Here is a 24,577-nt window from a genome sequence, read left to right on the forward strand (position 1 = left end):
AAACCAGACAACCTAGGAGAAATGGATAAAATGGCTGTAGAAGCAAACAACCTTGCGAGACGAAATCATGAAAAAATATAAAATATGAACAGACATATTAACAATAAGGAGATTGAATCAGTTATTTGAAAACTCCCTATAAATGAAAGTCCAGGACCAGATGGCTTCCTTGGTAATTCTACCAAATATTCCAAGAAGAATTAACACTAATTTTTCTGAAACTCTTCCAAAAAAAATAGAAGAGGAAGGAATACTTCCAAAATCATTTTATGAAGCCAGAATTACCCTGATAACATAACCATACAGGGGCACAGCAAGAAAAGAAAATTACAGGCCAATATCCCCGATGAACATAGATGCAAAGGTCCTCAACAAATTTAAGCAATTTGAATTCAACGATACATTGAAAAGATCATACACTGTGATGAAGAAGGATTTATTCCCAGGATGCAATGGGTGTTTGAACATCTGTATATCATTCAATGTGATACACCACATTAATAACATGAAGGATAAAAATCATATGATCATCTAAACAGATGCAGAAAAAGTATTTGATGGACTTCAACATCCACTTATGATAAAAGTTCTCAACAAAGTGGGTATATAAGGAATGTACCTTAACATAATAAAGGTCAAATACGACAAGGTCACATAAAATATTATATTTAATGATGAAAAACAGAAAGCTTTTCTTCTAAGATCAGAAATAAGTCAAGAATGCCCATTCTCACCATTTTTTAAAAATTTCTTGAGCTTATTTATTTTGAGAGGCAGCATAAGGAAGGTAAGGGCAGAGAGAAAGAGGGGAGAGAAAGAATCTCAAGCAGGCTCTGCACTGTCAGCACTGAGCCTGATGTAGGGCTAGAACTCATGAACTGCAAGATCACGACCTGAGCTGAAATCAAGAGTTGGATGCTTAACCAACCGGCCACCCAGGTGCCCCCACTCTCACCATCTTTATTCAATGTAGTATTGGAAGCCTCAGAAAAAGCAATTATGCAAGAGAAATAAAAGACACCCAAATTAAAAAGAAAGAAGGAAAACTCTTACTATTTGCATGGGGACAGGATACTGGATATAGAAAATCCTAAATAGTCCACCAAAATATGGTTAGAACTAATAAATCAATTCAGGAAAGTTGCAGGATACAAAATCAGTATACAGAAATTTTGTATTCGTATCAACTAATAATAAACTACCAGAAAGAGAAATTAGAGAAACAATCCCATTTACAATTGCATCAAAAGAATAAAATACCTTGGAATAAATTTAACCAAGACTTGTACAGTGATAACTAGAATACGTTGATGAAAGAAACCGAATAGGACACAAATAGATGCAAAGATATTCCATGCTCATGGATTGAAAGAATTAATATTGTTAAAATGTCCATACTACCCAAAGCAATCTACTGATTCAATGCAATGCCTATCAAAATTCCAGTGGCATTTTTCATGAAAGAGAGTAATCCTAAAATTTGCACGGAACCATAAAAGATCCTGACTAGCCAAAGCCATCTTGTGAAATCAGGGGGCATCACGCTCCCTGTTTCAAACTATACTACAAGCTATAGTAATAAAACCAGGATTGTACTGGCATAAAAACAGACCTATAGATCAAGAGAACAGAAGAGAGCCCAGAAATAAACCCACACGTATGTGGTCAATTAATTTATGATAAAAAAGCCAAAATATACAATGGGAAAGGACAACCTCTTCCATACATTGTGTTGCGAAAACAACATATGCCACCTATAGAAGAATGAAATTGGACTACCTTCATACACCATATACAAGACAAGTCAAAATGCATTAAAGACTTGAATGGAAGACCTGAAAATCATAAAACTCTTTAAAGAAAAAATAGTGGCAGGGGCGCCTGGGTGGCTCAGTCGGTTGAGCACCCGACTTCGGCTCAGGTCATGATCTCACGGTCCGTGAGTTCGAGCCCCGCGTCGGGGCTCTGGGCTGACAGCTTGGAGCCTGGAGCCTGCTTCCGATTCTATGTCTCCCTCTCTCTCTGACCCTCCCCCGTTCATGCTCTGTCTCTCTCTGTCTCAAAAATAAATAAACATAAAAAAAAATTAAAAAAAAAAAGAAAAAATAGTGGCAATAATTTTTCTGGATTTGACACCAAATATAAAGGCCACGAAAGCAAAAAGAAACAAATGGGACTACATCAAACTAAACGGCTTCACCACAGCAAAGGGAATTATCAACAAAATGAAAAGGCAAGGACATGATGAATGGGAGAAAATATATGTAAATCAGGAGTTAATGGCCAAAATATATAAAAACTCATACAACAGTAAAAAATAATCTGATTAAAACGTGAGCAGATTTACAAATGTTTTTAAAAACATTTTTTAAAAAAAGACACACAGATGGCCAGCAGGTACATTAAAAGATGCTCAACATCATTAATCATCAGGGAAATGTAAATGCAATGCAATGTACAATGCAATACTACCTCACACCTTTTAGGACGGCTATTATAAAAAATATAAGAAATAACAAGCATCGGGAAGGGTGTCGAGAAAAGAGACTCCTTGTATATTGTTAGTGGGATTGGTGCAGTCACTACAGAAAACACTACGGGCCTTCCTCAAAAAATTAAAACAGAATTACCAGATAACCCAGTAATTCCACTTCTGGCTATTTACCTGAAGAAAATGAAAGCACTAACTCCAAAACATACATGCCATCCTATGTCCACTGCAGCATTACCTACAACAGCCAAGATATGGAAACAACCTAAGTGTCTACTGATGGATGAATGGAGACAGAAAATGTAATATGAGATACACACACATACACAGACACACATAATGGAATATTATTCAGCCATTAAAAAAAGAAACTTGCCATTTGCAACACGGATGGACCTTGAGGGCATTTCGCTGAGTGAAGTTAGTCAGACCGAGAAAGGCAATTCACGTATGATCTCATTTATATGTAGAACGTAAAAATAAACAAAAGAACATGCTCATAAACACACAGAACAGACTGCTAGTTGGCAGAGGTGGGGGGGGGACATGAAATGGGTACAGGGAGCCAAAACAGAAACAGCCAAAACTGAAACAGATTTATTCAGTTATAAAATAAATAAATCTAGGGACTGGAATGTCCAACACGGCAACAACAGTTAACAATGCTGTATTACATATCCAAAAGTTGCTATGAGAGTAAATCTTAAATTTTCTCCTCATAAGGAAAGAAACTCTAGGACTATGCATAGTGCCAGATGTTAACCAGACTTATTGCAGCGATCGTTTTGCAATATATACAGATATCAAATTATTATGTTGTATGCCTGAAACCAACTTAATGTTTTGTCAAGTCCAGCTCAATTAAAAAAAATAGTTTTGCACATACTGAGAGGTTAATGGATTCTTCTTGTTTTATATAAATTCAGGAATCTCACCTATATTAGAAACCAGGAAACGCTCACTCTCCACCTAAAAGGCATTTAAGTTCCATATGTTACTTAGAAATCATTTATTAGCTTCCTAAAAAGTCCCTTGGCTTGCTCATGTTATCAGATAACTATTATATTTTAATCAAGAGAACTGACACGGAATGCTGTATTGATACTTTTCTAGGTGTGGATGAGAATAATGAGAATATGAAGGCAATAGTGGAAGCCAGGGAAGACAAGGGAATGGGAATGTGAGGGGCTGAAACAGATTTAAAATTTTGCTTTTGGGAGTGCCTGGGTGGCTCAGTCGATTGTGTCCGACATTAGCTCGGTTGGCTTCACTTGGCCCCCCGTGTTCTTGTACTCAGTCATTCTATAAACAACGGTAGCTATGCAAGGCTCTGGGGTACCGTCTGTCATTTTTACTTAACTTCTTTCTGACGCAAGATTATGTTTAGTCTAATGACACAACCTAAGTTTATTCCTCCTGATTTATCCTTGGCATATGGTACTTCAAACAGACTGACTGATTCAGAGTCAAACTGGCCATGGAGACAGAACACTGAAAGGAAAGATGACTGACTGGTCCCCTAGATAATAATAAAGTTTCCCCTGGTTGAAAAAAACAAAATTTTATAAAATCTTTTAAAAATCTGCAGGTCAAGACTAGAAATATAGCCTAAAAAGAACATAAAATGAATTGATGTTTAAAAAAAAAAAAAGGTATTTAAAAAAAATTTTTTTAACATTTATTTATTTTTGAGAAACAGAGTGAGACAAAGTGGGGGAGGGGCAGAGAGAGAAGGAGACACAGAATCCGAAGCAGGCTCCAGGCTCCGAGCTGTCAGCACAGAGCCCGACGCGAGGCTCAAACCCACAAAACTGTGAGATCATGACCTGAGCCAAAGTCGGATGCTCAACCGACTGAGCCACCCAGGTGCCCCCCAAAAAGGTATTTTCTTCATGGTTATTGGAATTCTACCTGTAACATACATTATTATATGATTTTATATGTATGTGTGTGTATGTGCCTTCACACACACATACATATGTACTAAAATGAAGTTGTTGGCTTTTTTGAATGGTTTCTTTTTTAATTTTTTTTCTTTTTTCTTTTTTTCTAAATTCAAGTTAGTTAACATACAGTATGTTAAGAGTAGAACCCAGTGATTTATCTCTTACATAGGACACCCAGCGCTCATCCCAAAAAGTGCCCCCCTTAATGTCTGTCACCCATTTAACCCTTTCCCCCACATACTGTCCCCTTCCAGCAACCCTCAGTTTGTTCTCTGTATTTAAGAGTCTTTTATGGTTTGTCTCCCTCTCTGTTTTTATCTTATTTTTCCTTCCCTTCCCCTATGTTTACCTGTTGTTTTTCTCAAATTCCACATATGAGTGAAATCATATGATATTTATCTTTCTCTGACTTATTTCACTTAGCATAATACCCTCTAGTTCCATCCATATTGTTGCAAATGGTGAGATTTCATTCTTTTTCATTACCGAGTAGTATATCTGATATATACCACATCTTCTTTATCCATTTGTGTGATGATGGACATTTGGATTCCTTCCATAGTGAAGTCTTAAACACATTCTCTTTTACATAAGGTTTCTATGAAAGTCCTTCCTCATTTTTGTTGGAATACAATAAAGAGTAGTTTATTGCTCTGTCCTTTCTCCCTCCCTTCTTTAATATTTATTGAGTGCTTAATATACACCAGGCCCTAGAGATACCACAGAGTCCCCATCCTGGTTCACCCCTGAAAGGAGTTAATAATAACTCAATCTGCCGAATGGTAAGGCAAGTTCATGCCATATAAATTCACACCTCAACCTGATATTTAATTGTCATTGGTTAAGAATCTATGTGAAAGGTCAATAGCGAATGTGAATGACGGCAGGAAAATTGGCATATTGCATTTCTCCATGGAATTTAATGGTAACAAGTTGACTCTTTTTTTTCTTGAAACGGCAGAAATATTTAAACGTTTACCTGAATATACTCTGTGAGCGTGTTAAAGACTTGTTTTGCTACTTGAATTGCTTTGGAGAAATTCCGTTGTCCTTGTTCATCAATAACATCTTTCCCAGAGTAATACCAATAGAAATCACTAATGGATTCCTGCAAAAGAGGGATGAGAGGATTAAGACACATTCTAAAGCTACCACTGACCTGCCTGGCTTTGAAATCTAGAATAGGAAATCATTTTAAATAACAAGATTTGGAAGCAAACAAAAATATCTGTGAAGTAAATACTATTCTCAATGATTTTCCTAAACAGAAAATGTGGCAATGTCTTCCCGAGACAGAGATAACAACTAGAGATAAAAAGCAGAAAACTTAGCTTGAAATAATGACTCTCTGTCTTTGATGACTTTGAATTTCACAGACATAAGGAGTCATAAGATTAATGCATATTTATCTACTGAGCAAAGCTAAATTAATTTTATGTAATTTTATGTAAGTACAAACATTAGACAAGTCCTAGATGTTTTTGGGGTTACAGACATCTGACCTTCTTTTTTTTCCCAACAAAGTTCACTAGCGTTTCCTCATGAGAACTCCAAAATGTTCCTCGCTCTTATAAATGCCCCTCAAGAAACTGGTTGGACTACTTACAAACACAGACACGACAGATATAAAAAATTTTTTTTAACGTTTATTTATTTTAGAGACAGAGAGAGACACAGCATGAACGGGGCAGGGGCAGAGAGAGAGGGAGACACAGAATCGGAAGCAAGCTCCAGGCTCTGAGCCATCAGCCCAGAGCCCGAAGCGGGGCTCGAAATCGCGGACCGCGAGATCGTGACCTGAGCTGAAGTCGGACGCTTAACCGACTGAGCCACCCAGGCGCCCCTGACACGACAGATATAAATAAACATCTAAACAAGATCAATCTTCTTTTTTTTTTTAATTTTTTTTTAATGTTTATTTTTGAGAGAGAGACAGAGAGACAGAAAGGCAGAGCACGAGCAGGTGACGGACAGAGAGAGAGAGGGAGACACAGAATCCAAAGCAGGCTGCAGGCTCTGAACTGTCAGCCCAGAACCTGATACGGGGATCAAACTCTTGAACCATGGGATCATGACCTGAGCTGAAGTCAGATGCTTAACCAACTGAACCGCCTAGGCGCCCTTAAACAAGATCAATCTTTCTGAACGGGATGTTTTCAATAATAACTTACATTTGGAAGGAATTTTAGTTGGCTAAAGGAATAATAAAACTTATTTTTTTTTTAGTTTATTTATTTTATTCTGAGAACCAGTACGGATGGGAGGAGCAGAGAGAGTGGCGGACAGAGGATCCGAAGCAGGCTCTGCGCTGGCAGCATAAAGCCTGATGTGGGGCTCAAACTCACAACCATGAGATCATGACCTGAGCCAAAGTCAGACGCTTAACTGATTGAGCCACCAAAGGCCCCAGGAATAACACAATTTAGTCTAGCATGTAAATTGCATCTGGATTTCAAGACATGATTTTAAAAATCACAAATATGTTTTCAGCAATATTTCTTGTATTTGCTTCAAAAATGGAAGCTCTTAGTTAAAAAAAAAAAGGGTTGTGCTTTTACATACTCAAAAGATTAAGGGAGAAACTGTAAGTCTGAACATGTAGGTTTTAAAGTACTCTATCTGGTTACTCTTATAAATAAGATGAGGGAAATAAAAATTGCACAGAGCTCTCATTACCTAGGTAGGCCTACACCTTCAGATTCAGTTTCACCAGTGTGTGAAAGATGACTACAACATCACAGAGATTTTTACCTGATGGAGTGTTAAGCTGGATTTTAAAATTAATTCAAGTATTGGGACAGCTAAAAAGAACTACCTGTCAAATGTAAGTACATTGTGGGTACTTTGAAAGCCTTTCTTTCGCATTCCTAAAAATATTTCAAATATTCTTCCTAATTTCTCTATCAACTTTAGAAGAAGGAGCAGAGCATATAAGTACTTTCCAAAACGACATGAATTTAAAGTGCCATCAAGCTAAAAAACATAAGGGGGAAAAATTCCCACTTATAGAAAGAAAATCATGAGCAAAGAAGGAGTCAGGATCGGAGGCAAAGACAACAGAGGCAGGTCCCCCCTAAAACTTGGTGAAAGATTGTGATCAAAGACAAAAGATCTCAAAAAATTCTGTTTGGTCAACAATCACGACACATTAAAACGTGTCGGTTTAATAACTCCACCATATCACATCCACTCACCAACCCCCTTCACTCGTTACTAAGAGAAGCCCACATACCTGGACTCTGAGTAGGTAGTCTACGGTAGAGATGATGATGTTGACAGTTGTGTTATTGCCAGTCTGAGTTCTCAGATAATTTTGAAAATCTATGGAAGATCAAAAGGAGTTACTTAAGCTGAGTCAAAAGTTTTGAATGAGTTATCCGAATAACTCCAAAAGCAACTGAGGCCTCCAGCAAAATTGCTGTGGCTAAGAGTAGTGCTTCAAGGGAGCACCCCCAAAACATCTCGGTGCTTCAGGAGAGTATCAATTTCCAATTTCTGTCTAAGTGGTTGCTGACGTCTGTTTCCTGATTGCTAGCCCTACAGCCCTGGGCATCCCCGGAAGGAGTTTTGCCGTTTAGGAAAGAGTAATTGAACTATGCATTCAGTAGTCATTTGTTCCTGAGTGCTGGGGAAACAAAGATAAAATTAAGATACAGTTCCTACCTTCACAGATGCACAAGTCTGGGAGAGAGCTTGTTATATAAACAACAAAGGGAAATATGTTATGCTAAGTGATACTATGAAGTTGATTCCCCAGTTAAAGAGAAGGGGTAGGAAGGAATAAACCCATACAGCTCTCTGTAGACCTCGTATCTTTTTTCACCTGATTTAACAGAAAAACAAGTGTTAGGAATTAAGTGGTGCAGCCAGCAAAGGACTTTGAGAGTAGGGATGCAATGCATAAAATGTCACAGTGTATACTGAGCATATGGAGGAATACTCTAGAATGTTTGTGGACTCAGGGACAAGGCGTAATTGGAACGAGCGGGCCCCTGTCACTACTGGCTTCAAACTACTTCCTCCTTGGTACCGTCATAGAGTCTGGGGTCTCACGAACCTGAGTTGTGTCCCTCACAAAGCAGCTGGAGGAAACGGAAGAGGTCACACGTGAACTCGTCATCTTGGAGAACCTTTTCTCCTGCAGAAAATCCAGAGATCAGACATGATCAACTATCCTCGCTGGTCCTGCCCTCTCTTTCCCCACCTCCAGAAAACTTGCATGTTGATCTAGCATCGTTCTGAACCAAAAACAGTCACAAATCATAGCCACTCGTCTATCTGAAGCTTGTACAATCATGCGCTTGGCAGATAGATGCACTGTTTCTTTGTCAGAAAAGAACATTTGAATCTTAAAACTCATATTTCTCTCTGTTAAAAGTAGCAGCATGGGTTTGGCAACATTTTAGAAACAACCTGAAGATTTAAACTTCCTTTTATTTTGGTTTTTGTTTTTTTGTTTGTTTGTTTTTTTGTAAGGTGTGTATAGGAATGATGTCCACATCTCTTACAAATGCCAAGGTGAAATCTACTTTGCTCCCAGAGAACCACCAGTTATTTCAATGCAAAGGCATTCATTGCATACATAAAACAGGACCGAGAGCTTCTTCTATTTAATGAATAATTAAAGGATCTTGTGAAAATTGTAAATGACTAGAAAATGTTTGATTCGTTTCAATTAACTATCTCGTTAGCTTGCCTAAGGGATTTAAAAAAGTAAAGACTTCAGAAATCTGATATAGACATGCCATTGGTTGGAACTTTACTTTCAGAGGAGACAGAACTAGCAAACAGACCTAATTCTACATATCAAACCAAATGAAAGACTTTGGTGGCTCATGCTGTATGAGTCACTCCAACCAAAAGGTGAAAAGAAGGTTATCTCATAGCCATAGAAGTTACTCAGAATCATTAAAAACTAATATATTTGTGGGGTAAACACCTCAGAAAAGCGTTCAGATATTTTACCTACATTTTAATCAAAATGTATCTTGGTCACAAGTTACTTGGAAAGCAAAAACACAAAGAAAGAAACCAACGAAAAAACAGCACCACACAAATGAAAGTTGATTTTGAAAGCATAGAGTGTCAGTGGAAAAACTGTCAACGTTATGAGTGTATGTTCTGGAATCTAAATTTGTTGCTTAGAAATCAAAATGACACAAAAATGTCGTTTGGCAAGTGAATGAATGTACTTATGTATTTAAAAAAAATGATAATAACTTTTCAGACTGGAAATACTTTGGGCCGAGAAAGAAAACTATGCAATGACCATGTGTTTACTTTAACTAAAATTATGAATGATTATAATGACAGAGAGCTGATGGACTTACCAGTCTGCAGTCTGTGACTTTCAAAGTGAGAGGCTTCATATAATGGGAGGGTTAGGAAGCAAAACCATTTTGAAAACTAATATAAACATTAAAAAAAGTACATAAAATCACTGTACTGGTTTCCCTGTAAGATATGATATTTGGTGACCAAACTAAAATCACCATGCATATAGATCAGTTGTGTGGCAAATTCAAGTTTAAGTGCACATTGCTTTGACTCTCAGTACATGGCTGATAAGCCCATTCCTCAGTGTCTCCGTTCATGACGGGATAGGAAAGAAAAGGAGAAGAGTCTAGGCTAATAAACTAAACTCTTCACTTATGATACTTAGTATCTTTCCATGAACTGTTTGAATCAGACGAGTCTTTAAAATGATATTTAAAACATAATACTATGAGTTACACAGTCTTCCTGATTCTTTCCTTGCGAGCCCATCTAAAATGCTTTTCTCTAGAAAACTGAATCAATAAACCATGTACTTTCAATGTTCACATACTCCATGTGGAATAAATAACCCTTGATAGAAAGTATTCAGAAAAGTTAACAAGGAAATAAATATCATACAGTCTACCTGTGTTCCTGAAAATGCCCTGCGCAATGCACACTGATTTATAACGTAAGGATTTACTGTCGGCATGCACGGTATTTTCTCGACTGTACACCAAAACACATACAAGTAACTTTACTTACAAAAGGACACGCTGCACACAGCAGAACAATAGGGGAGGAGCGTGGGAGGGGGCGGGTCAAGCCTTCCTTTACCATCAGGTGACAACGAGGTATAAACTGGGGTGCTATTGCTTAACGAACACGTTACTATCCGATTAAAATGCTGCCATTCCCCATGCTGCACGTAAGTGGTACAGTAACAGAGATGGGTGGTGGCTTTATGTCTGCAGAAGGCACAGGATGCACGGTCTATTTTGTGATGTACGCAAAAGACATTCCACTGCAAGATGGAAACTAAGATTAATAACAACGAAATGGAGTAAAATGTAGTTGAAAGTGCTCTGATGTTCTTAAAATGACTATTTGTAATAGCTGCCTGACGGTCAATGTAAAGGACATTCCTTGGGTTTCATTTTTAATTATAAGGGGCTAATGATTTCTAATACTGTAATATAGGGAGAGTTGTTTCAATATTGTTGCTGATGATGAGACAGTTCTTCGTGCCTTAGTTTTCTCATCTATAAAACGAGGGAAACATGGGCACTGTCTACCTCACTAGCTCTTCATGATTGATGTGACCATTTTTAGATATTGTGGAGAGGTCAACATTATCAGTAGCAGTGGCAACACCACTAAATAAACATGGGAACAACATGCCTACGTGATGAATACAGTCCTTTGAACATATTTACTAAAAGTGTTTCTATTTCCAAAAAGCCATCTTAATTTTAATGGACCAAAAGATTCTCAGAAACCTCCATTTCACTTGGAAATAATATTAGACCTTATTTGTGCAAGGTACCAGTAAAATCAATTCCTATTTTAAAAACCTAATCAAGTTAAGACACTTTTAAAGGCCACTGTTCTACTCACAATTGGCATTAAAAAGTATATAATGTTTGCTTAAGTGTTTGTTTTTATTGACTACCTAAAACACCCATGGTCTTAGCTCGACATTTATAACCTTATCTTGAGACAAAGCTTGGTTTAATTGTTATTACTTGCTAAAAATTATCAATAATTGTTGATAAAAGGAAGGCAATAAGTGAAATGCCGAGTAGATATATAGAAACAATTGATTTAGGACACATAGATCAGAAGACTAAGATCCTCTTTGTTGTAATGTCTTTTCATGGCAATATCCCCAGTAATGGAAAGCTAAAAGGATGAGTGGCATGAAATGTTAACACTGGTTGCATCAAAGAACTCCCTACAAAAGCTTGTCATATGGAACTCAAGAGTGTTTTTCCCCTGCCCCTGCAATGGAAGAAACAGTTCTGCTCAGTGATCTTTAGAAGACTCAAATACCTATTTTGTATAATGGCAAAACTGAAAGATTAAGGCTAAAAATATTTTTAAATAGTGAAAAGTCAGGTATTTGGTTCCATGTGGGTAATTTTAATGTCACTGCTTAAATGGTTTAGGTGGCCACTTAAATTATACTACTATTCAACCAACAATGGATACAATTTTTAAAATGGATTCACAATTAACAGTTAGTGACTACAGTGTGCTAGGCATTGTGCTAGATATATTTTCTTATCATTTCATTTTAGGTTTATAATAATCCTATGAATCAGGTGACATGAATCCCATTTTGTGGGATACAGCTGAGAAATTAAGTAGCTTGACTGAGGTCCTATAGCAATTTACTAGTAAAGGATTTGAGTCCAATAAACTTCGATGAACATTCATTAAGTGTCTCCTACATGGTAGGCACCTTGTGAGATCCTGGGCATATAATTATGACTAATGGACACAGCCCTAACTCAAAGAAGTTCATAGTCTAATGGAAAAGACAGGATATAAAAAGGTCATTTCAATACCAAATGGTCTTTCTGGATCACAAAGTTCACATCAGTAACTGATCAGATCTTTGGCTAACAACCTCCGACTACATGTACTATATGTTAGTTAAACTGTGAACTCCTACTTGTTTTTTATCAATTTTAGAACCCAGAGAAAACCATTTTCTAGATATGTGGCTTTGGGAAAGTCAATTCACCTTTCTGAGTCTTTGTTGCATCACTTTGATATGGGAATTAACAATCTCCTCACCCCCTTACTTTCAAAGGGTTGTTGGGAGAATAAAATTGGCTCAGACAAGTACATTTGCTTTGAAACATGCAAAGCACAATAGGAATAAAAGTGAATTTTCAATGACAGGAAGGCACAGGTTCAAAAGACCTAGGTTTCTAAAAGAAAGACTTTCACTGGGCTGTGGGGTGTGATAAATAATCTACATATTCCATGTACTCAATGTGGCATGAGTGCATAAAATGCGTTCCTATTTCAGATCCCAAGACAATAAAAATGACCACTGTGTAAAATAAATTAGGTATGTCCCATGGATAACAGAATTAAAGCACATGTTAGTTATGGAGGGAAACATACCTTTGCATTCAAATGTGATCCTCAGATTATTTCTCTTATAACATCTTAATGCCTTTGAGCTCCCATTACTCTAACTGAAATCCTTACTGTTCTTTATCCATTCCATTAACCAACATCCTAACTGATCTCCCTCCCTTCAGGCTGCAATGCCCATCTTAAACACTGTTGCCTACAACGACAGTTGCCGGCAATCCAATCATAAAACGCTCCCAACAAAAAGATGGACTCCTTTAACAGCAGTTGAGAAAAATCTACTCTCAAAATCCCCTCAATCTATCATCAGATATAACCACAGAGCTCCCCAACTTCCATGAAGGAAATCATGCTGCTAATGTTAGAGGACTCAGTGTTTAGTTAGCATACTAGCATTACTGAGAAATGAGAAATCTGTTCGCTTTAATGTTACTGGCTTGAACAATGTACATTAGGACTTAATGCCAGGTACACCATCACACAACACACAACACTACTGAAGTGTTACTTACGTAGTGGCTCTTCATGGCCTCAGAAAGAAATTATGAATTCTTTGGCATGGCACAAAAGGCCTTTCACAGCCTCCCACCAACTATCTTTCCAGCCTCTAGTCTATTCATGTCTCTTCAACCACCCTAGGTCAGTAATGTTCTTCGTCATGCTTTGTACCTCAAGCTCTGCATATGCGGTTCCCTTCCATTGGAATATCCAACGCCTTTCTCATCTACCAGGTAAACGCTTACTTCAGGCCATATGTTACTTCTGTTGTGAAACTTAACCCATCAGCCTGGCAGACAAGTACTTCAACTCAGTTCACTCATAACACATAGCTCATGGGTTCTGAAGTTATTTGTTTACAAGTCTATCTACATAACACTGAGTCCGTAAAGAACGCCAATGCCTAGGACAAGGTCTAGCACATAATAGCCACTCAAATTTCAATTAGTGGTTCAGTGTTTAAAAACTGTACAAGGATGTTAGGAAAATTTATTTAGTGCCATGAACTAGTATCACTTGCTTTCCTCAAAAAGAAGGTTGATCCAGTGGAATGGCAGAGCAGTGTAGTCAGAACTGAGAGCTAAGCTGAACTACACTTGAGTCAGACTTTGCAAATCTGGGATGGGAGATAGACAATAAACAATTAAGCACTAAAATACTAACCAAAAATTAGGATAGCCAATGCTTAGAGATTGTGTAAATTATCATTTTGACTAACTAACAATTAATTTTTTTGCTGCATTTTCATACAAATTTGATGAGGTCAGTATAAATATCCCGAGTAAGAACCTCAATTCAGTGCATTACCAAGTGCAGATGGAAATTTAGAAAGGTGAAATGTTAGTTGTTTTATATAAAATGTTCAAAAAAATCAAAAAAAAATTCTGAGGACTGTATCAGCTTCAAAATTTCATCTTGTTGATGAAGTCCAGGGCTGCTACAAAATGATCAAAAAATAAAATGAAGTATCTTCTACAACACTCCAAGAAGTGGGAAAGAAGAAAAAGTGCACTTTCAAGCTCATAATGACTTAGTAATGAGGTTAAATGGTTCTGAGAAAAAAAAAAATCCAAGGATGGAATGAAATTTTAAATATTCATAAGGTTTTTGGTTTTGAACTTCATTATACGTTAAAAGAAAGCACGTGATTAAAAAATTATGCAGAGAAGACAACATTGAACACATCACAAGTCTAACAACACACTTGCCAAAGAAAACTGCGTTGTTTTGTTTTTTTTTTTTTTTAACAAATGGGAAGTCCAGGCTTTTACAGGAAAGGGGGAAATTTACTCAGAAGGGACAGAAATACTGGCAAACTTTCATGGCAGTAACAATGGTAGGAACAGGAATAAATATTAAATCGTATGAAATCCTTATATACAAACCTCAAAAAGGCACATATTTCCTAATGGTATCTCAATACTGGTTTAGGAATCTCATATAAAGCCATAAAAGTTCCAAAGTGATTTTAAAACTTCAACAGTGAATGTAAAGACTGGCAAGAGATTTGTGTCTTTAAAGAGAGTAAAAAGCAATAAGAAGCAAAAAATACCACCTAAGCTGATATGGTGAATATAAAATAAGCCCCCGGAAGGTATTAAAAGATGGGGCTAAGGGATTGGCTCATGAAATTGGTAACAGTGGGAGGCAGAGAGCCTGCATTTCAGTCTTGACCCTGTCACTTCACTGTGTGATCCTGGACAAACTATGTAGCCTTTCCACCCCTCAGTCTCCATACCTATAAACTGGGGACAATACCTTACTGGTGGTTGTAGGTTTCAAAAAGTTGCATTTAAGTTAGTAGACATTTTCATGGCTATATAATTTACAGCCATTTTATCATCATCAGGAAGAGGTTTAGCCTATTAGAGACAGGTGGTTGGGATGCAGAAAATTCAACTCATCAGATTGTCTGCTCAGTGTTGAGTTTATTATACTGCATGGGTCTCAGGCTTTAAAGCTACAACATCACTAACAGATGGGGAGTTTTCAGCTTTCTCTATGAATTCTGAGAGGGATGATTGATTTTCCCTCTCCTTATGAGGGTACAAACTTTTCTTGACTTCTGTAGACCCGTAAAAAAATGGGCATGTCACAGAAACTGTTTAAATATGCCAAAAGATAGAGTTGCTATAGGTATTCTTAATCTGGGAGGTAGTATAATTATTCATAGAGTGAATGAATTGCCATCATGTGTTCTAATAGGCGTCATGATTAAGGCAAGAGTGTGTACTGAGAAAGCACAATTTAATCTCTAAAGCCGTGCTGACGTTCCAGGTACTCCTCAAAAATCTCATCCCTCTTTTATTACCATTGCCTATAATGTCTTTTAGAAACTACTTTGAAATACCAATGCCATCTTTGTTACTAGTTTGCTACTGCTTTTTCAAATTGGGTCTCAAGAATGAAAACACAGTTTTTACGTTAGGAAGGTTTTTAATGTGTGATGTTTTCAAAGGAATAGAAAAAAAACTCTGTAGATCTCTCAATAATTGGAAGGGAACTGGCAGAACCCGCTGGCCAAGAGGACACTCAGCAGGACACAGTGCCCCCGGATCACCACTGATTTCCCATGCACCCATTGGTGCAGCCATAAAGCCACAGAACGTCCGAGACAGAAACGCCACAGAGAGACCACTGCACACATCTATGGTTCATTCGTTTACACGACAGTTGCAAACACTGGGTCCATCAGAATTTTTTTTAAACGAACGAAACAGAACGAAACAAATCCGAAAACGTAACTTAAATTCTTGACCCTTTTTGTCTAATATGTTCATAACTGAACATCCTCATGGAGAGAAAAAGGAAAGCTTGGTATATAAGTTCTATAAATAAAAGGATGCATAATGATGGAAATTAAATCATCTATTTGTTCAACAGTCTACCAAAGGGAAAACAATGCACAAAAAAACTTTCACTGTCAAGACTGTACACAAAGCTAACAACAAATGAAGGAGCAAATAAAAAAAAGGCAGATCATTTGTAATAATTACCACGCTCATGTGTGATGGCTGAGGAAAGGAGGACAGTACATTTACAGGTGAAAGAAAAGGAAACGGGGAAAAAAATAAGTTGAGATGTTGGTTTTGTCTTGCTGTTTGTAAGGAAATACAATAGAAAACGTGTTAATCAGTTTGGGCAATTATTTGTGTGTGTTGAAAAAGAATAAACAAATCAAATCAACCTCCTACTGACAGATGTGACTAATTCTCACATCAGAATGGTCATTCTCACCCAGCTATTTCTGATTCGGGACTCACGAATGTCATTCCAATCCGTAGCTGGTTGACGAAGGGTAGGAGACCCTGTAAAGCTAACCTTGCACAGCCACTATTCCTGTGCGGATATGAACAATGGCAAAGAATGATGAATGCAATTGTGTTCAGAGCCTCTGGAACATCAGGTAATAATAATTGCAGGGAAAAATGAAACTGATTTCTAACTCCGAGACAGGAAGTCCCACTTTGGACAGAGAATCATCCCTTTTAGGCACTTTACAGCTAATGGGAGATACCCAGGCTTCCTGGAGACTCTAGAGGCAGGCAGGTAACGGGCTCTGAGATTTGTAGGGGCTCTGAGCTCGCTGGATGGGGCCCTCGGGCCAGTGTTTTCACTGTTGACATAAACCTAAGTCATCAAGAGATTTGGCTGGATATTCATTTCAGAAAATTTAAATAAGTTTACAGTGCTGCTGGCAATTTTTTCTTAAAAGTAGCTTACACAGGTAACTGTAGGACTAATTCTGGGTGGTGGAATCTATACATTCAAATGTCAACAAGAAAATAAAAGCACACAGGAGCTGCGGTGTAGCAGCAGCATTAGAATATGTATAACTGATAATTTTTTTTTAATTTTTTTCAGGGTTTCTTTACTTTTGAGAGAGAGAGAGAGTACAAGTGGGGGAGGGACAGACATAGGAAGACGGGAATCCGAAGCAGGCTCCAGGCTCTGAGTTTTCAGCACAGAGCCCGACATGGGGCTCGAACTCACGAACCGTGAGATCATGACGTGAGCCGAAGTCAGACGCTTAACCAACTGAGCCACCCAGGCGCCCCTATCATTGATAATTCTTAAAAAACAGTAAGAAATATGCAGCTAATCCTTTTACCTAATGTGAACACAAAAATATGCAGAAATAAGAGAGATTAGTTAATTCTAAAATATTTCAGAAAGGTAAGCAGACTGCAAATGGCAGATAGGATAAAATTTAGTTTTTGCAAAAAAAAAAAAAAATTTAGTTTTTGCAACAAGATTAGTTTTATCAAAGATCCGATGTGCCAAAACTAATGCATTGATAATATGACCACTGCAAACTAGACCAAACAAACAAAAACAGATCAACACACAGGGTCTCATTGAAACTAAATTAATTGAGAAAATGTCAAACACAAAAGAACAAAAACAAATCGAGACAAAAAATATTGAAGATTTTTTTCCTAATACTAAAAACGAATGTGCAGCAGTAGTTATTTCTGCTTTCACTGTAGTATATACTAATTTTTCTAGTTTATACACACATCTATCTACAGAGAAAAAAGTCTAAGATTATGTGAGTCATTATATTTGTGTGCATGTGAATTAAGTGATCAGAATTATTTTAACATTAAGAATTACTCCTTAATTTCTTTCATCAAATTTGGACTTGTGAAGACATAGGGATGTATGAGATACAAAGATATCTGTGCTATAAGGGAGGAGACTGTCGGAATAGTGGTCCATCGGAGGATCTCAAAGTGTCACTTTCCTAAGGACACCAAGGAATCTGAAGATTTGGCAGTTTGCCAAAGTGGCCAAAAAAAGTCCAATATCCTCTAATTTGGTTCATCCATATGCTTTATAATTTCACAGATGATTCTCTTGTAAGGGATCTTGATCTACTAACCAACTAGGGGAAAGGCCAACTACAATAGGTCTGGAACAAAAAAGGAGTTAATGGTCAACTGGGAAAGTTGGGTTTTGGGTATGATTTGAGTGAGTGCCCGATTGTGAACTTTTAAATGAGTCACATAAGCATTTTGGCCATGTAAAAATAACCCTACATCTCTCTGTTTTGCAAAGATAATTGGTAACTGACTCATCTCGGGAAAGGGGGGGAGAGGGGACAGGTGACCCTTTTAGTTTAAGTGACTGATACCTGATCCTTCTTCGGTGACCATTCCAAGTCCTTCAGCTTTGTTCTGCCGCTCAAATGCATTTAGGTCGAGGACGCTACAATAGCAGGGAGAAAAACGCTTAGAGGACGAGAAGATTTTCTTTCTTCAGGAGAGCAAATGTGTACAAGTTCTATATCATGAAATGTGAACCAAATATTAACATACCCTGAAGACATACCCCAATTCAATGTCTACCAACCATATTTTCCCAGGAGCAGCCCAGTCCCTCCCCAGGGCCTGCAATGAAATGATCCGTGGGCGAGGCAAACAGAAGGCATTAATGGGTTTCGACTTTGGGAGTACATTGTAATGTTAGCAGACACACTGAAATGTAATTATAATAATCATGTTTTCCCAGAAGGAATAGCTTATTACACTAACTATCTGTCAGATTCCTTTGTCAGGTGCTGTCTGAGTGATTTTAAATACTGCAAAAAACAGAAAATGATGACCATAAATGAGGTTAGGGATCATTTGTTTAGGGAAAATGAGAAGTGGTCCACAAGCTCTCAAAGAAAACTAATTAGAATTTCCCTTTTTCTCTTTTAAAATGCACACACTGCTCATTTTCAAGTGTGCAGCATATACGTTAATTCTCCAAGGTCCCTATTTAAGAATAGGGAAGACTATTAAAAGACATTACTAACGCTGAGTAAGTTAGCAATTACGACATACTAACACCTAACAACAAGGCAGGAAAGAAGGCACCATCAATTGTCCTACTTTGACGTGTACTGAATCACTAAAAAATATTCTGTGTAGAATTACTGTCAGTAATGTTAAACAAACACCTTGAAAGACACAACCACTTAGTAGAGCCAGAACAAGGAAGGAGCGGGCTTACCTGCACGACTGCATCAGGCCAGCAAGGCTCTGAAAGAAACCCACGTCCTTCTTCTCCTTGAGATAGTCAAGCATTTTCTAGGGGTAAATATACAAACCACACGGCCACTGAACACAAAGCTTATTTTTTGTTAAGCAAGAAACATCAAAAACATGCTTTTTGTTCTGGAATAAAGACTTTAAAAAATTAGTGCATACGAAAACGACTGTCATCTTTACCACGACATGGTGACCAGAATGTCAAAACGAGATAGCTGCACGTTTCAATGTCGGCAGTATATACAGGTGGCTTGGAACAAGACAGCTGCTTTACGTAAACATCATAAGCACCATAAATATCCATGGAAATAATACTCTCAACTCTTCTAGTCAACCTTTAAGGATGTGAAGATGTAGACACTTAGTTCAAGTTTACTGGGAAGAAGGCCCACCTGGATGCTAGTCAGAGATTCCCATACAAAAGCTGAGTTCCTTATTTTTTTTTTAACGTTTATTTATTTTTGAGACAGAGAGAGAGACAGAGCATGAACGGGGGAGGGTCAGAGAGAGAGGGAGACACAGAATCCAAAACAGGCTCCAGGCTCTGAGCTGTCAACACAGAGCCCAACGTGGGGCTCAAACTCACGGACCGTGAGATCATGACCCTAACGGAAGTCGACCGCTTAACCGACTGAGCCACCCAGGCGCCCCAAAAGCTGAGTTTCTTAAAAGGCATTATAATCCATGTGGTGTGACTACCATATGCTACTGTCTATAAGACATTATTTGTCTATTATAGACCTATGTGTATAAGACAGAAATTTAGTTTCCATTCTCATGGTCTCTAAACCCAAGCAATGGTAGCAATCATCTGACTACTAAATGTCTCTTCTCTTGTCAGAATGATGTCCAGTCTCTGTGCCCAAAATTGTGACGAAACACAAATGTAAAAAATGCTAAAGCAGTAAATGGCTCCACCCTCCTAACTCTTGTTGTTGTTGTTTTGTTTTTTTGTTTTAACATTTATTTCCTTTTGACAGACAGAGACAGAGCACGAGTAGAGGAGGGGCAGAGGGAGGGAGACAGAGAGTCAGAAGCAGGCTCCAGGCTCTGAGCTGTCAGCACAGAGCCCCACCTGGGGCTCGAACCCATGAACCCTGAGTTCATGACCTGGGCCAAAGTCAGACGCTTAAGCAACTGAGCCACCCAGGTGCCCCTTAACTTATTATTATATACTAAAATGAAACAGCTATCTTCAATGTGGATGAAGTAAGTGTTGGAAGTTTCAAACAAGAAGTACATACAAGATGATAAAATGATGGAAGGCACACCAAAGGTTTCAAGAAAACAAAGATACTGCTCTTCTCTGAATCTGGAATAGATGTGAATAATTGCTATCACCAGTGTTGTCTAAACGGGACTTAGCTGAACAGTAAGTTTTGGTAGTCATTTTTCCCCCCAAGATTTGACTAACAGCTACCAATTATGTCAAGGCTGTGCACACACACACACACACACACACACACATACACACAGTATATGCATATGTATGTATGTATGTACACATACATAAAAATAGGAACACGAAACACCTAGCCATTTTCTGGGGAGTGTGATAACTTACTGGTCTAATAAAACGTGTAGCACTTATTAATTCCTGGATCTTTTAAACACAAGCAATGTAGCTCAGAGAATTAAAGCGGGGCGGTAGAATATGTACCTGAAGGTTTACAGAAACAAAGAAAAGGCCTGGATAGACAGGAAGTGCACATATTATATGATTTCTCACGGCTACTTCTGACTCCAAGGATTTCTGAATCTAAACGCTACATCATTAAGAACTTTTAAAGTAAAACATAAAAGCAAGGGGAATTTGTTAACTATTATGGGGAGATTAAATAGATTAAATAGATTTTCTTTAGATTTTCTTTTTTTTCACATCATGTAGTCACTTACTATAGAAATGAAAACGGAACATCTGTAAATTGGATGGGGGAAAAAAAGACATCATTATTTTCACGAAGTTGTGATGGAAACTTAGCATTCCATTCAACTATTAATGTAAGCAACAAACACAGGTCAGATTAGCAGTAACTCTGACGGTGTCACCAATAGAAATTCCAGAGATTTTCATCTCACATCACCTGGACGAACCATTTCTTCTCAATAATTAGACCAAGTACTACATCTTTCATTTAAGGAGTTCATAAAGAAGCACAAATGAATTTGCTAAAAAATGTGTTTATAATGCTCTGAAAACCACATTTCAGTATTTTTGGTTTCTCTTAGAAACGGTGCAGTTTTACTTTGTGATTTAAAAAAGTCAAACCAAGAGGAGTCCAGACGCTTCACTAAGCTGTCAGAGGCATTAAAAAGAAAAAGTTAAGCACCCCAGATGACATTATGTACTCCTCCAGTCCAAAAATATAATGATTTATTTGCAGGAGGAAAAAAAATAGAGTACACAATTTGAGGAAAGTGTACAAACGAATTTTTCAGCTATTCTGGGTTGCCAACTTAACCTAGTCCCAAACTTCACCAACCCAAAAGGCAACCTTCGAATTTTCTCTGCTTTCCTTAGACTCAAAGATCTTCTGGGAACATATAGAGGGATTTGTCCCACTGTCATGATTCTGGGGCTCCCAGAAACCTGAAGTCAAAGATTCCAAGGTTTTCACTAGCCTTCCTTTCCTTCCAACAGGGTAGCGCTTTCCCTGCCTCGCCAAAACTTACCCAAGAAAGAATAATTATTAGTTCCGTGTTCATAAACTGTTTTTTCTCATACAGAAGCCAGTATAGAAAAATATGAGATCAATGTTAGTTTTAGAATAATACAGTCTGCTTAACTCGTGTTTTGTTTTGCTGTTCTTCAATTAGCGTAAGAATTCTTTCTGAGCTCACGGCCACAACTGTAGGCCATGTGAGTAGTGTCCCCAGGGGTGTGCAGTACAGAGCCTGTGACAGTCTGTTTCTGAGAGTTTTTTTTAAATCACTCAAACATTCTGATTCTAACAAACTCACAGACCCTGGCCTTCAGTGGGATATAGAGATTATATCCTTTGTCGTAACTGGTTGAAGTCATTAAAATTCAGCCCAGAGCTTGTCTAACTTCTTAACAAGGCATAGCTACAAAACTTGGCTGGGAAGAGGTTTTTTTCATGCCCTGGGAGACTATAATTACAACTAAAAAAATATTTTAAACAGTGTATTCTGTTTCCATGTTAACCAAGACACAGGCTTCTCACCAAATATACGACAAAATCCTGAGAATCAACTTGTAAGACATGTAACACTGTAAAACATATCACCAAACTAGGCTCCTGAGGTAAGAATATTAACTTTTCCCCCCACTATTAAAACAAACCATTTTATGCTAGTTCACATGAAATGCAGGTTGCACACCATGTGATAGGACTTCTCAAGAGAGTCAGTGCCCCACATGGCAGGGTGCTATCTACATGTTTGAATCCTGGGACTGATGGCCATGAAATAAAGGCATTATTTTACACAGAAATGAAAAATTGTACAACCAGTATTGCTTTTAGGATGACTAAAATAACTCAATGGGATGACAAGAGGGTCCCTCTGTTTGAAGAGTACACTCTGTGGATGGCTTCAAGATCTTACCTGCTGAACTGTGGAGTTCCCGCCATTTAAGATTGCAATTCCAAGTTTCAAAGTCGCCGCTACCATTGGCCCAGTATCACCTTCAAAATATAAAAAATGGCGTTCCTTATATCATTTCACCCACTTCATTAACCATTTCTGTCTCAAAACGTATACTTTTAAAATTATTATCACCCCCCCCCCTACAAATCTGTATAATGGAGTAGGACAGACTGACTTACAAGTCAAAAAATACTAAACGAGTAATAATGCTTATTTTGCCAGCAGTGTTTTTACTCAATCTTGTGGAATTTATCCAAGAATTGAAACTAGATGAGGACATTGAAGAAAAAAACAGAAACAACTTATTTTTAAATACACCTAAAACTGTCAAGATTTAAAACTAATTGTGCATATTAAAGTAATATTGGGGGTGCCTGGGTGGCTCAGTCGGTTGAGCGTCCGACTTCAGCTCAGGTCACGATCTCGCGGTCCGTGAGTTCGAGCCCCGCATCAGGCTCTGGGCTGATGGCTCAGAGCCTGGAGCCTGCTTCCGATTCTGTGTCTCTCTCTCTCTCTGCCCCTCCCCAGTTCATGCTCTGTCTCTCTCTGTCCCAAAAATAAATAAACGTTAAAAAAATTTTTTTTAAAGTAATATTGAAAAATAAGGGCTACCTAGAATTTTAAGGAAAATTCCTCTCTCTCCTTCTCTCCTCTATATACATACATATATATATATGTATATATATATATATATATATATATATATATATATACATATATATATATACATATATAATTTGACAGAGAGCACACACAAGCAGAGGAGAGGGGCAAAGGAAGAGAGAGAGAAAAGAGAGAGAGAGAGAGAGAGAGAGAGAGAGAAATGAATGAATGAATCCCAAGCAGGCTCCAATGCAGGGCTCAATCCCACAACCTTGGGATCATGACCTAAGCCAAAATCAAGAGTCAGGTGCTCAACTGACTGAGCCTCCCAGGCACCCCCTCTCCCCTCCATATTATGTTTGAACAACTTTTATAATTTTCATTTTAGCACTTTTTATCTTACTATGTTTATAGTATTGCTTTATTAGGATGACTGCCTAATTTGAAGTAAGTCACTCAAATAATAATGACAAAATTTATTCATTTATATTTTTAGTAATCTCTACACCCAACATGGGGCTCAAACTCATAATCCTGAGATCAAGAGTCACATGCTCTATGGACTGAGACAGCCAGGTGCCCCAATAATGATAAAAATTTAAATCCAACCAGTTGTCTACCCTTAGTCTATTTTACTTTTACATTATCCACATCTACTTATCTTAGAAATACAATAATAAAAATAACAGAAATAGAAATAATAATAGAATAATAGAAATAAATACCTTAGTGATCTGGGAGAGGGGTGTTTAATAAAGTTTTATTAGAACTCAGCCACACAGCTTGTTTACATATTGTCTCTGGCTGCTTCCATGCTACTACGGCAGAGTCGAAGGGTTGTGACAGAGACCCATGGCCAGGAAAGCCGAAAATATTTACTATCTGGCCTCTCCCAGAAAACACTGACCCACCCCTGATTTATTGTGTCACGACAGAGTTTCCAAAACTTAAGGACCAGAAATAAAATAAATATTTGAATACGATTCTGGAAAAAAAAATCCACGTTGGACTGGGTTAATGAGAGC

General features: G+C 37.8%; 1 protein-coding gene across 9 annotated transcripts in view; it reads right to left on the reverse strand.

Annotated features, from left to right (window-relative positions):
* The window catches only part of RYR2 (ryanodine receptor 2), a 762,307-nt gene that overhangs the window by 56,120 nt on the left and 681,610 nt on the right, over positions 1-24,577 (reverse strand). For 5 of the 9 annotated variants that reach the window (XM_045437229.1, XM_045437234.1, XM_045437232.1 and 2 more), the window contains 7 exons: positions 22,908-22,987; positions 19,303-19,379; positions 18,440-18,513; positions 9,768-9,800; positions 8,495-8,575; positions 7,670-7,758; positions 5,417-5,545 (listed from right to left, as the gene is read on the reverse strand). In XM_045437229.1, the coding sequence (XP_045293185.1) occupies positions 5,417-5,545; positions 7,670-7,758; positions 8,495-8,575; positions 9,768-9,800; positions 18,440-18,513; positions 19,303-19,379; positions 22,908-22,987 (563 nt within the window). The remainder of the gene's footprint in view (positions 1-5,416; positions 5,546-7,669; positions 7,759-8,494; positions 8,576-9,767; positions 9,801-18,439; positions 18,514-19,302; positions 19,380-22,907; positions 22,988-24,577) is intronic. The other 4 variants (XM_045437236.1, XM_045437235.1, XM_045437233.1 and 1 more) reach the window with 1 other exon arrangement.

This window comes from Leopardus geoffroyi, chromosome D2 (assembly GCF_018350155.1).
Source record: "Leopardus geoffroyi isolate Oge1 chromosome D2, O.geoffroyi_Oge1_pat1.0, whole genome shotgun sequence".
Lineage (NCBI taxonomy): Eukaryota > Metazoa > Chordata > Mammalia > Carnivora > Felidae > Leopardus > Leopardus geoffroyi.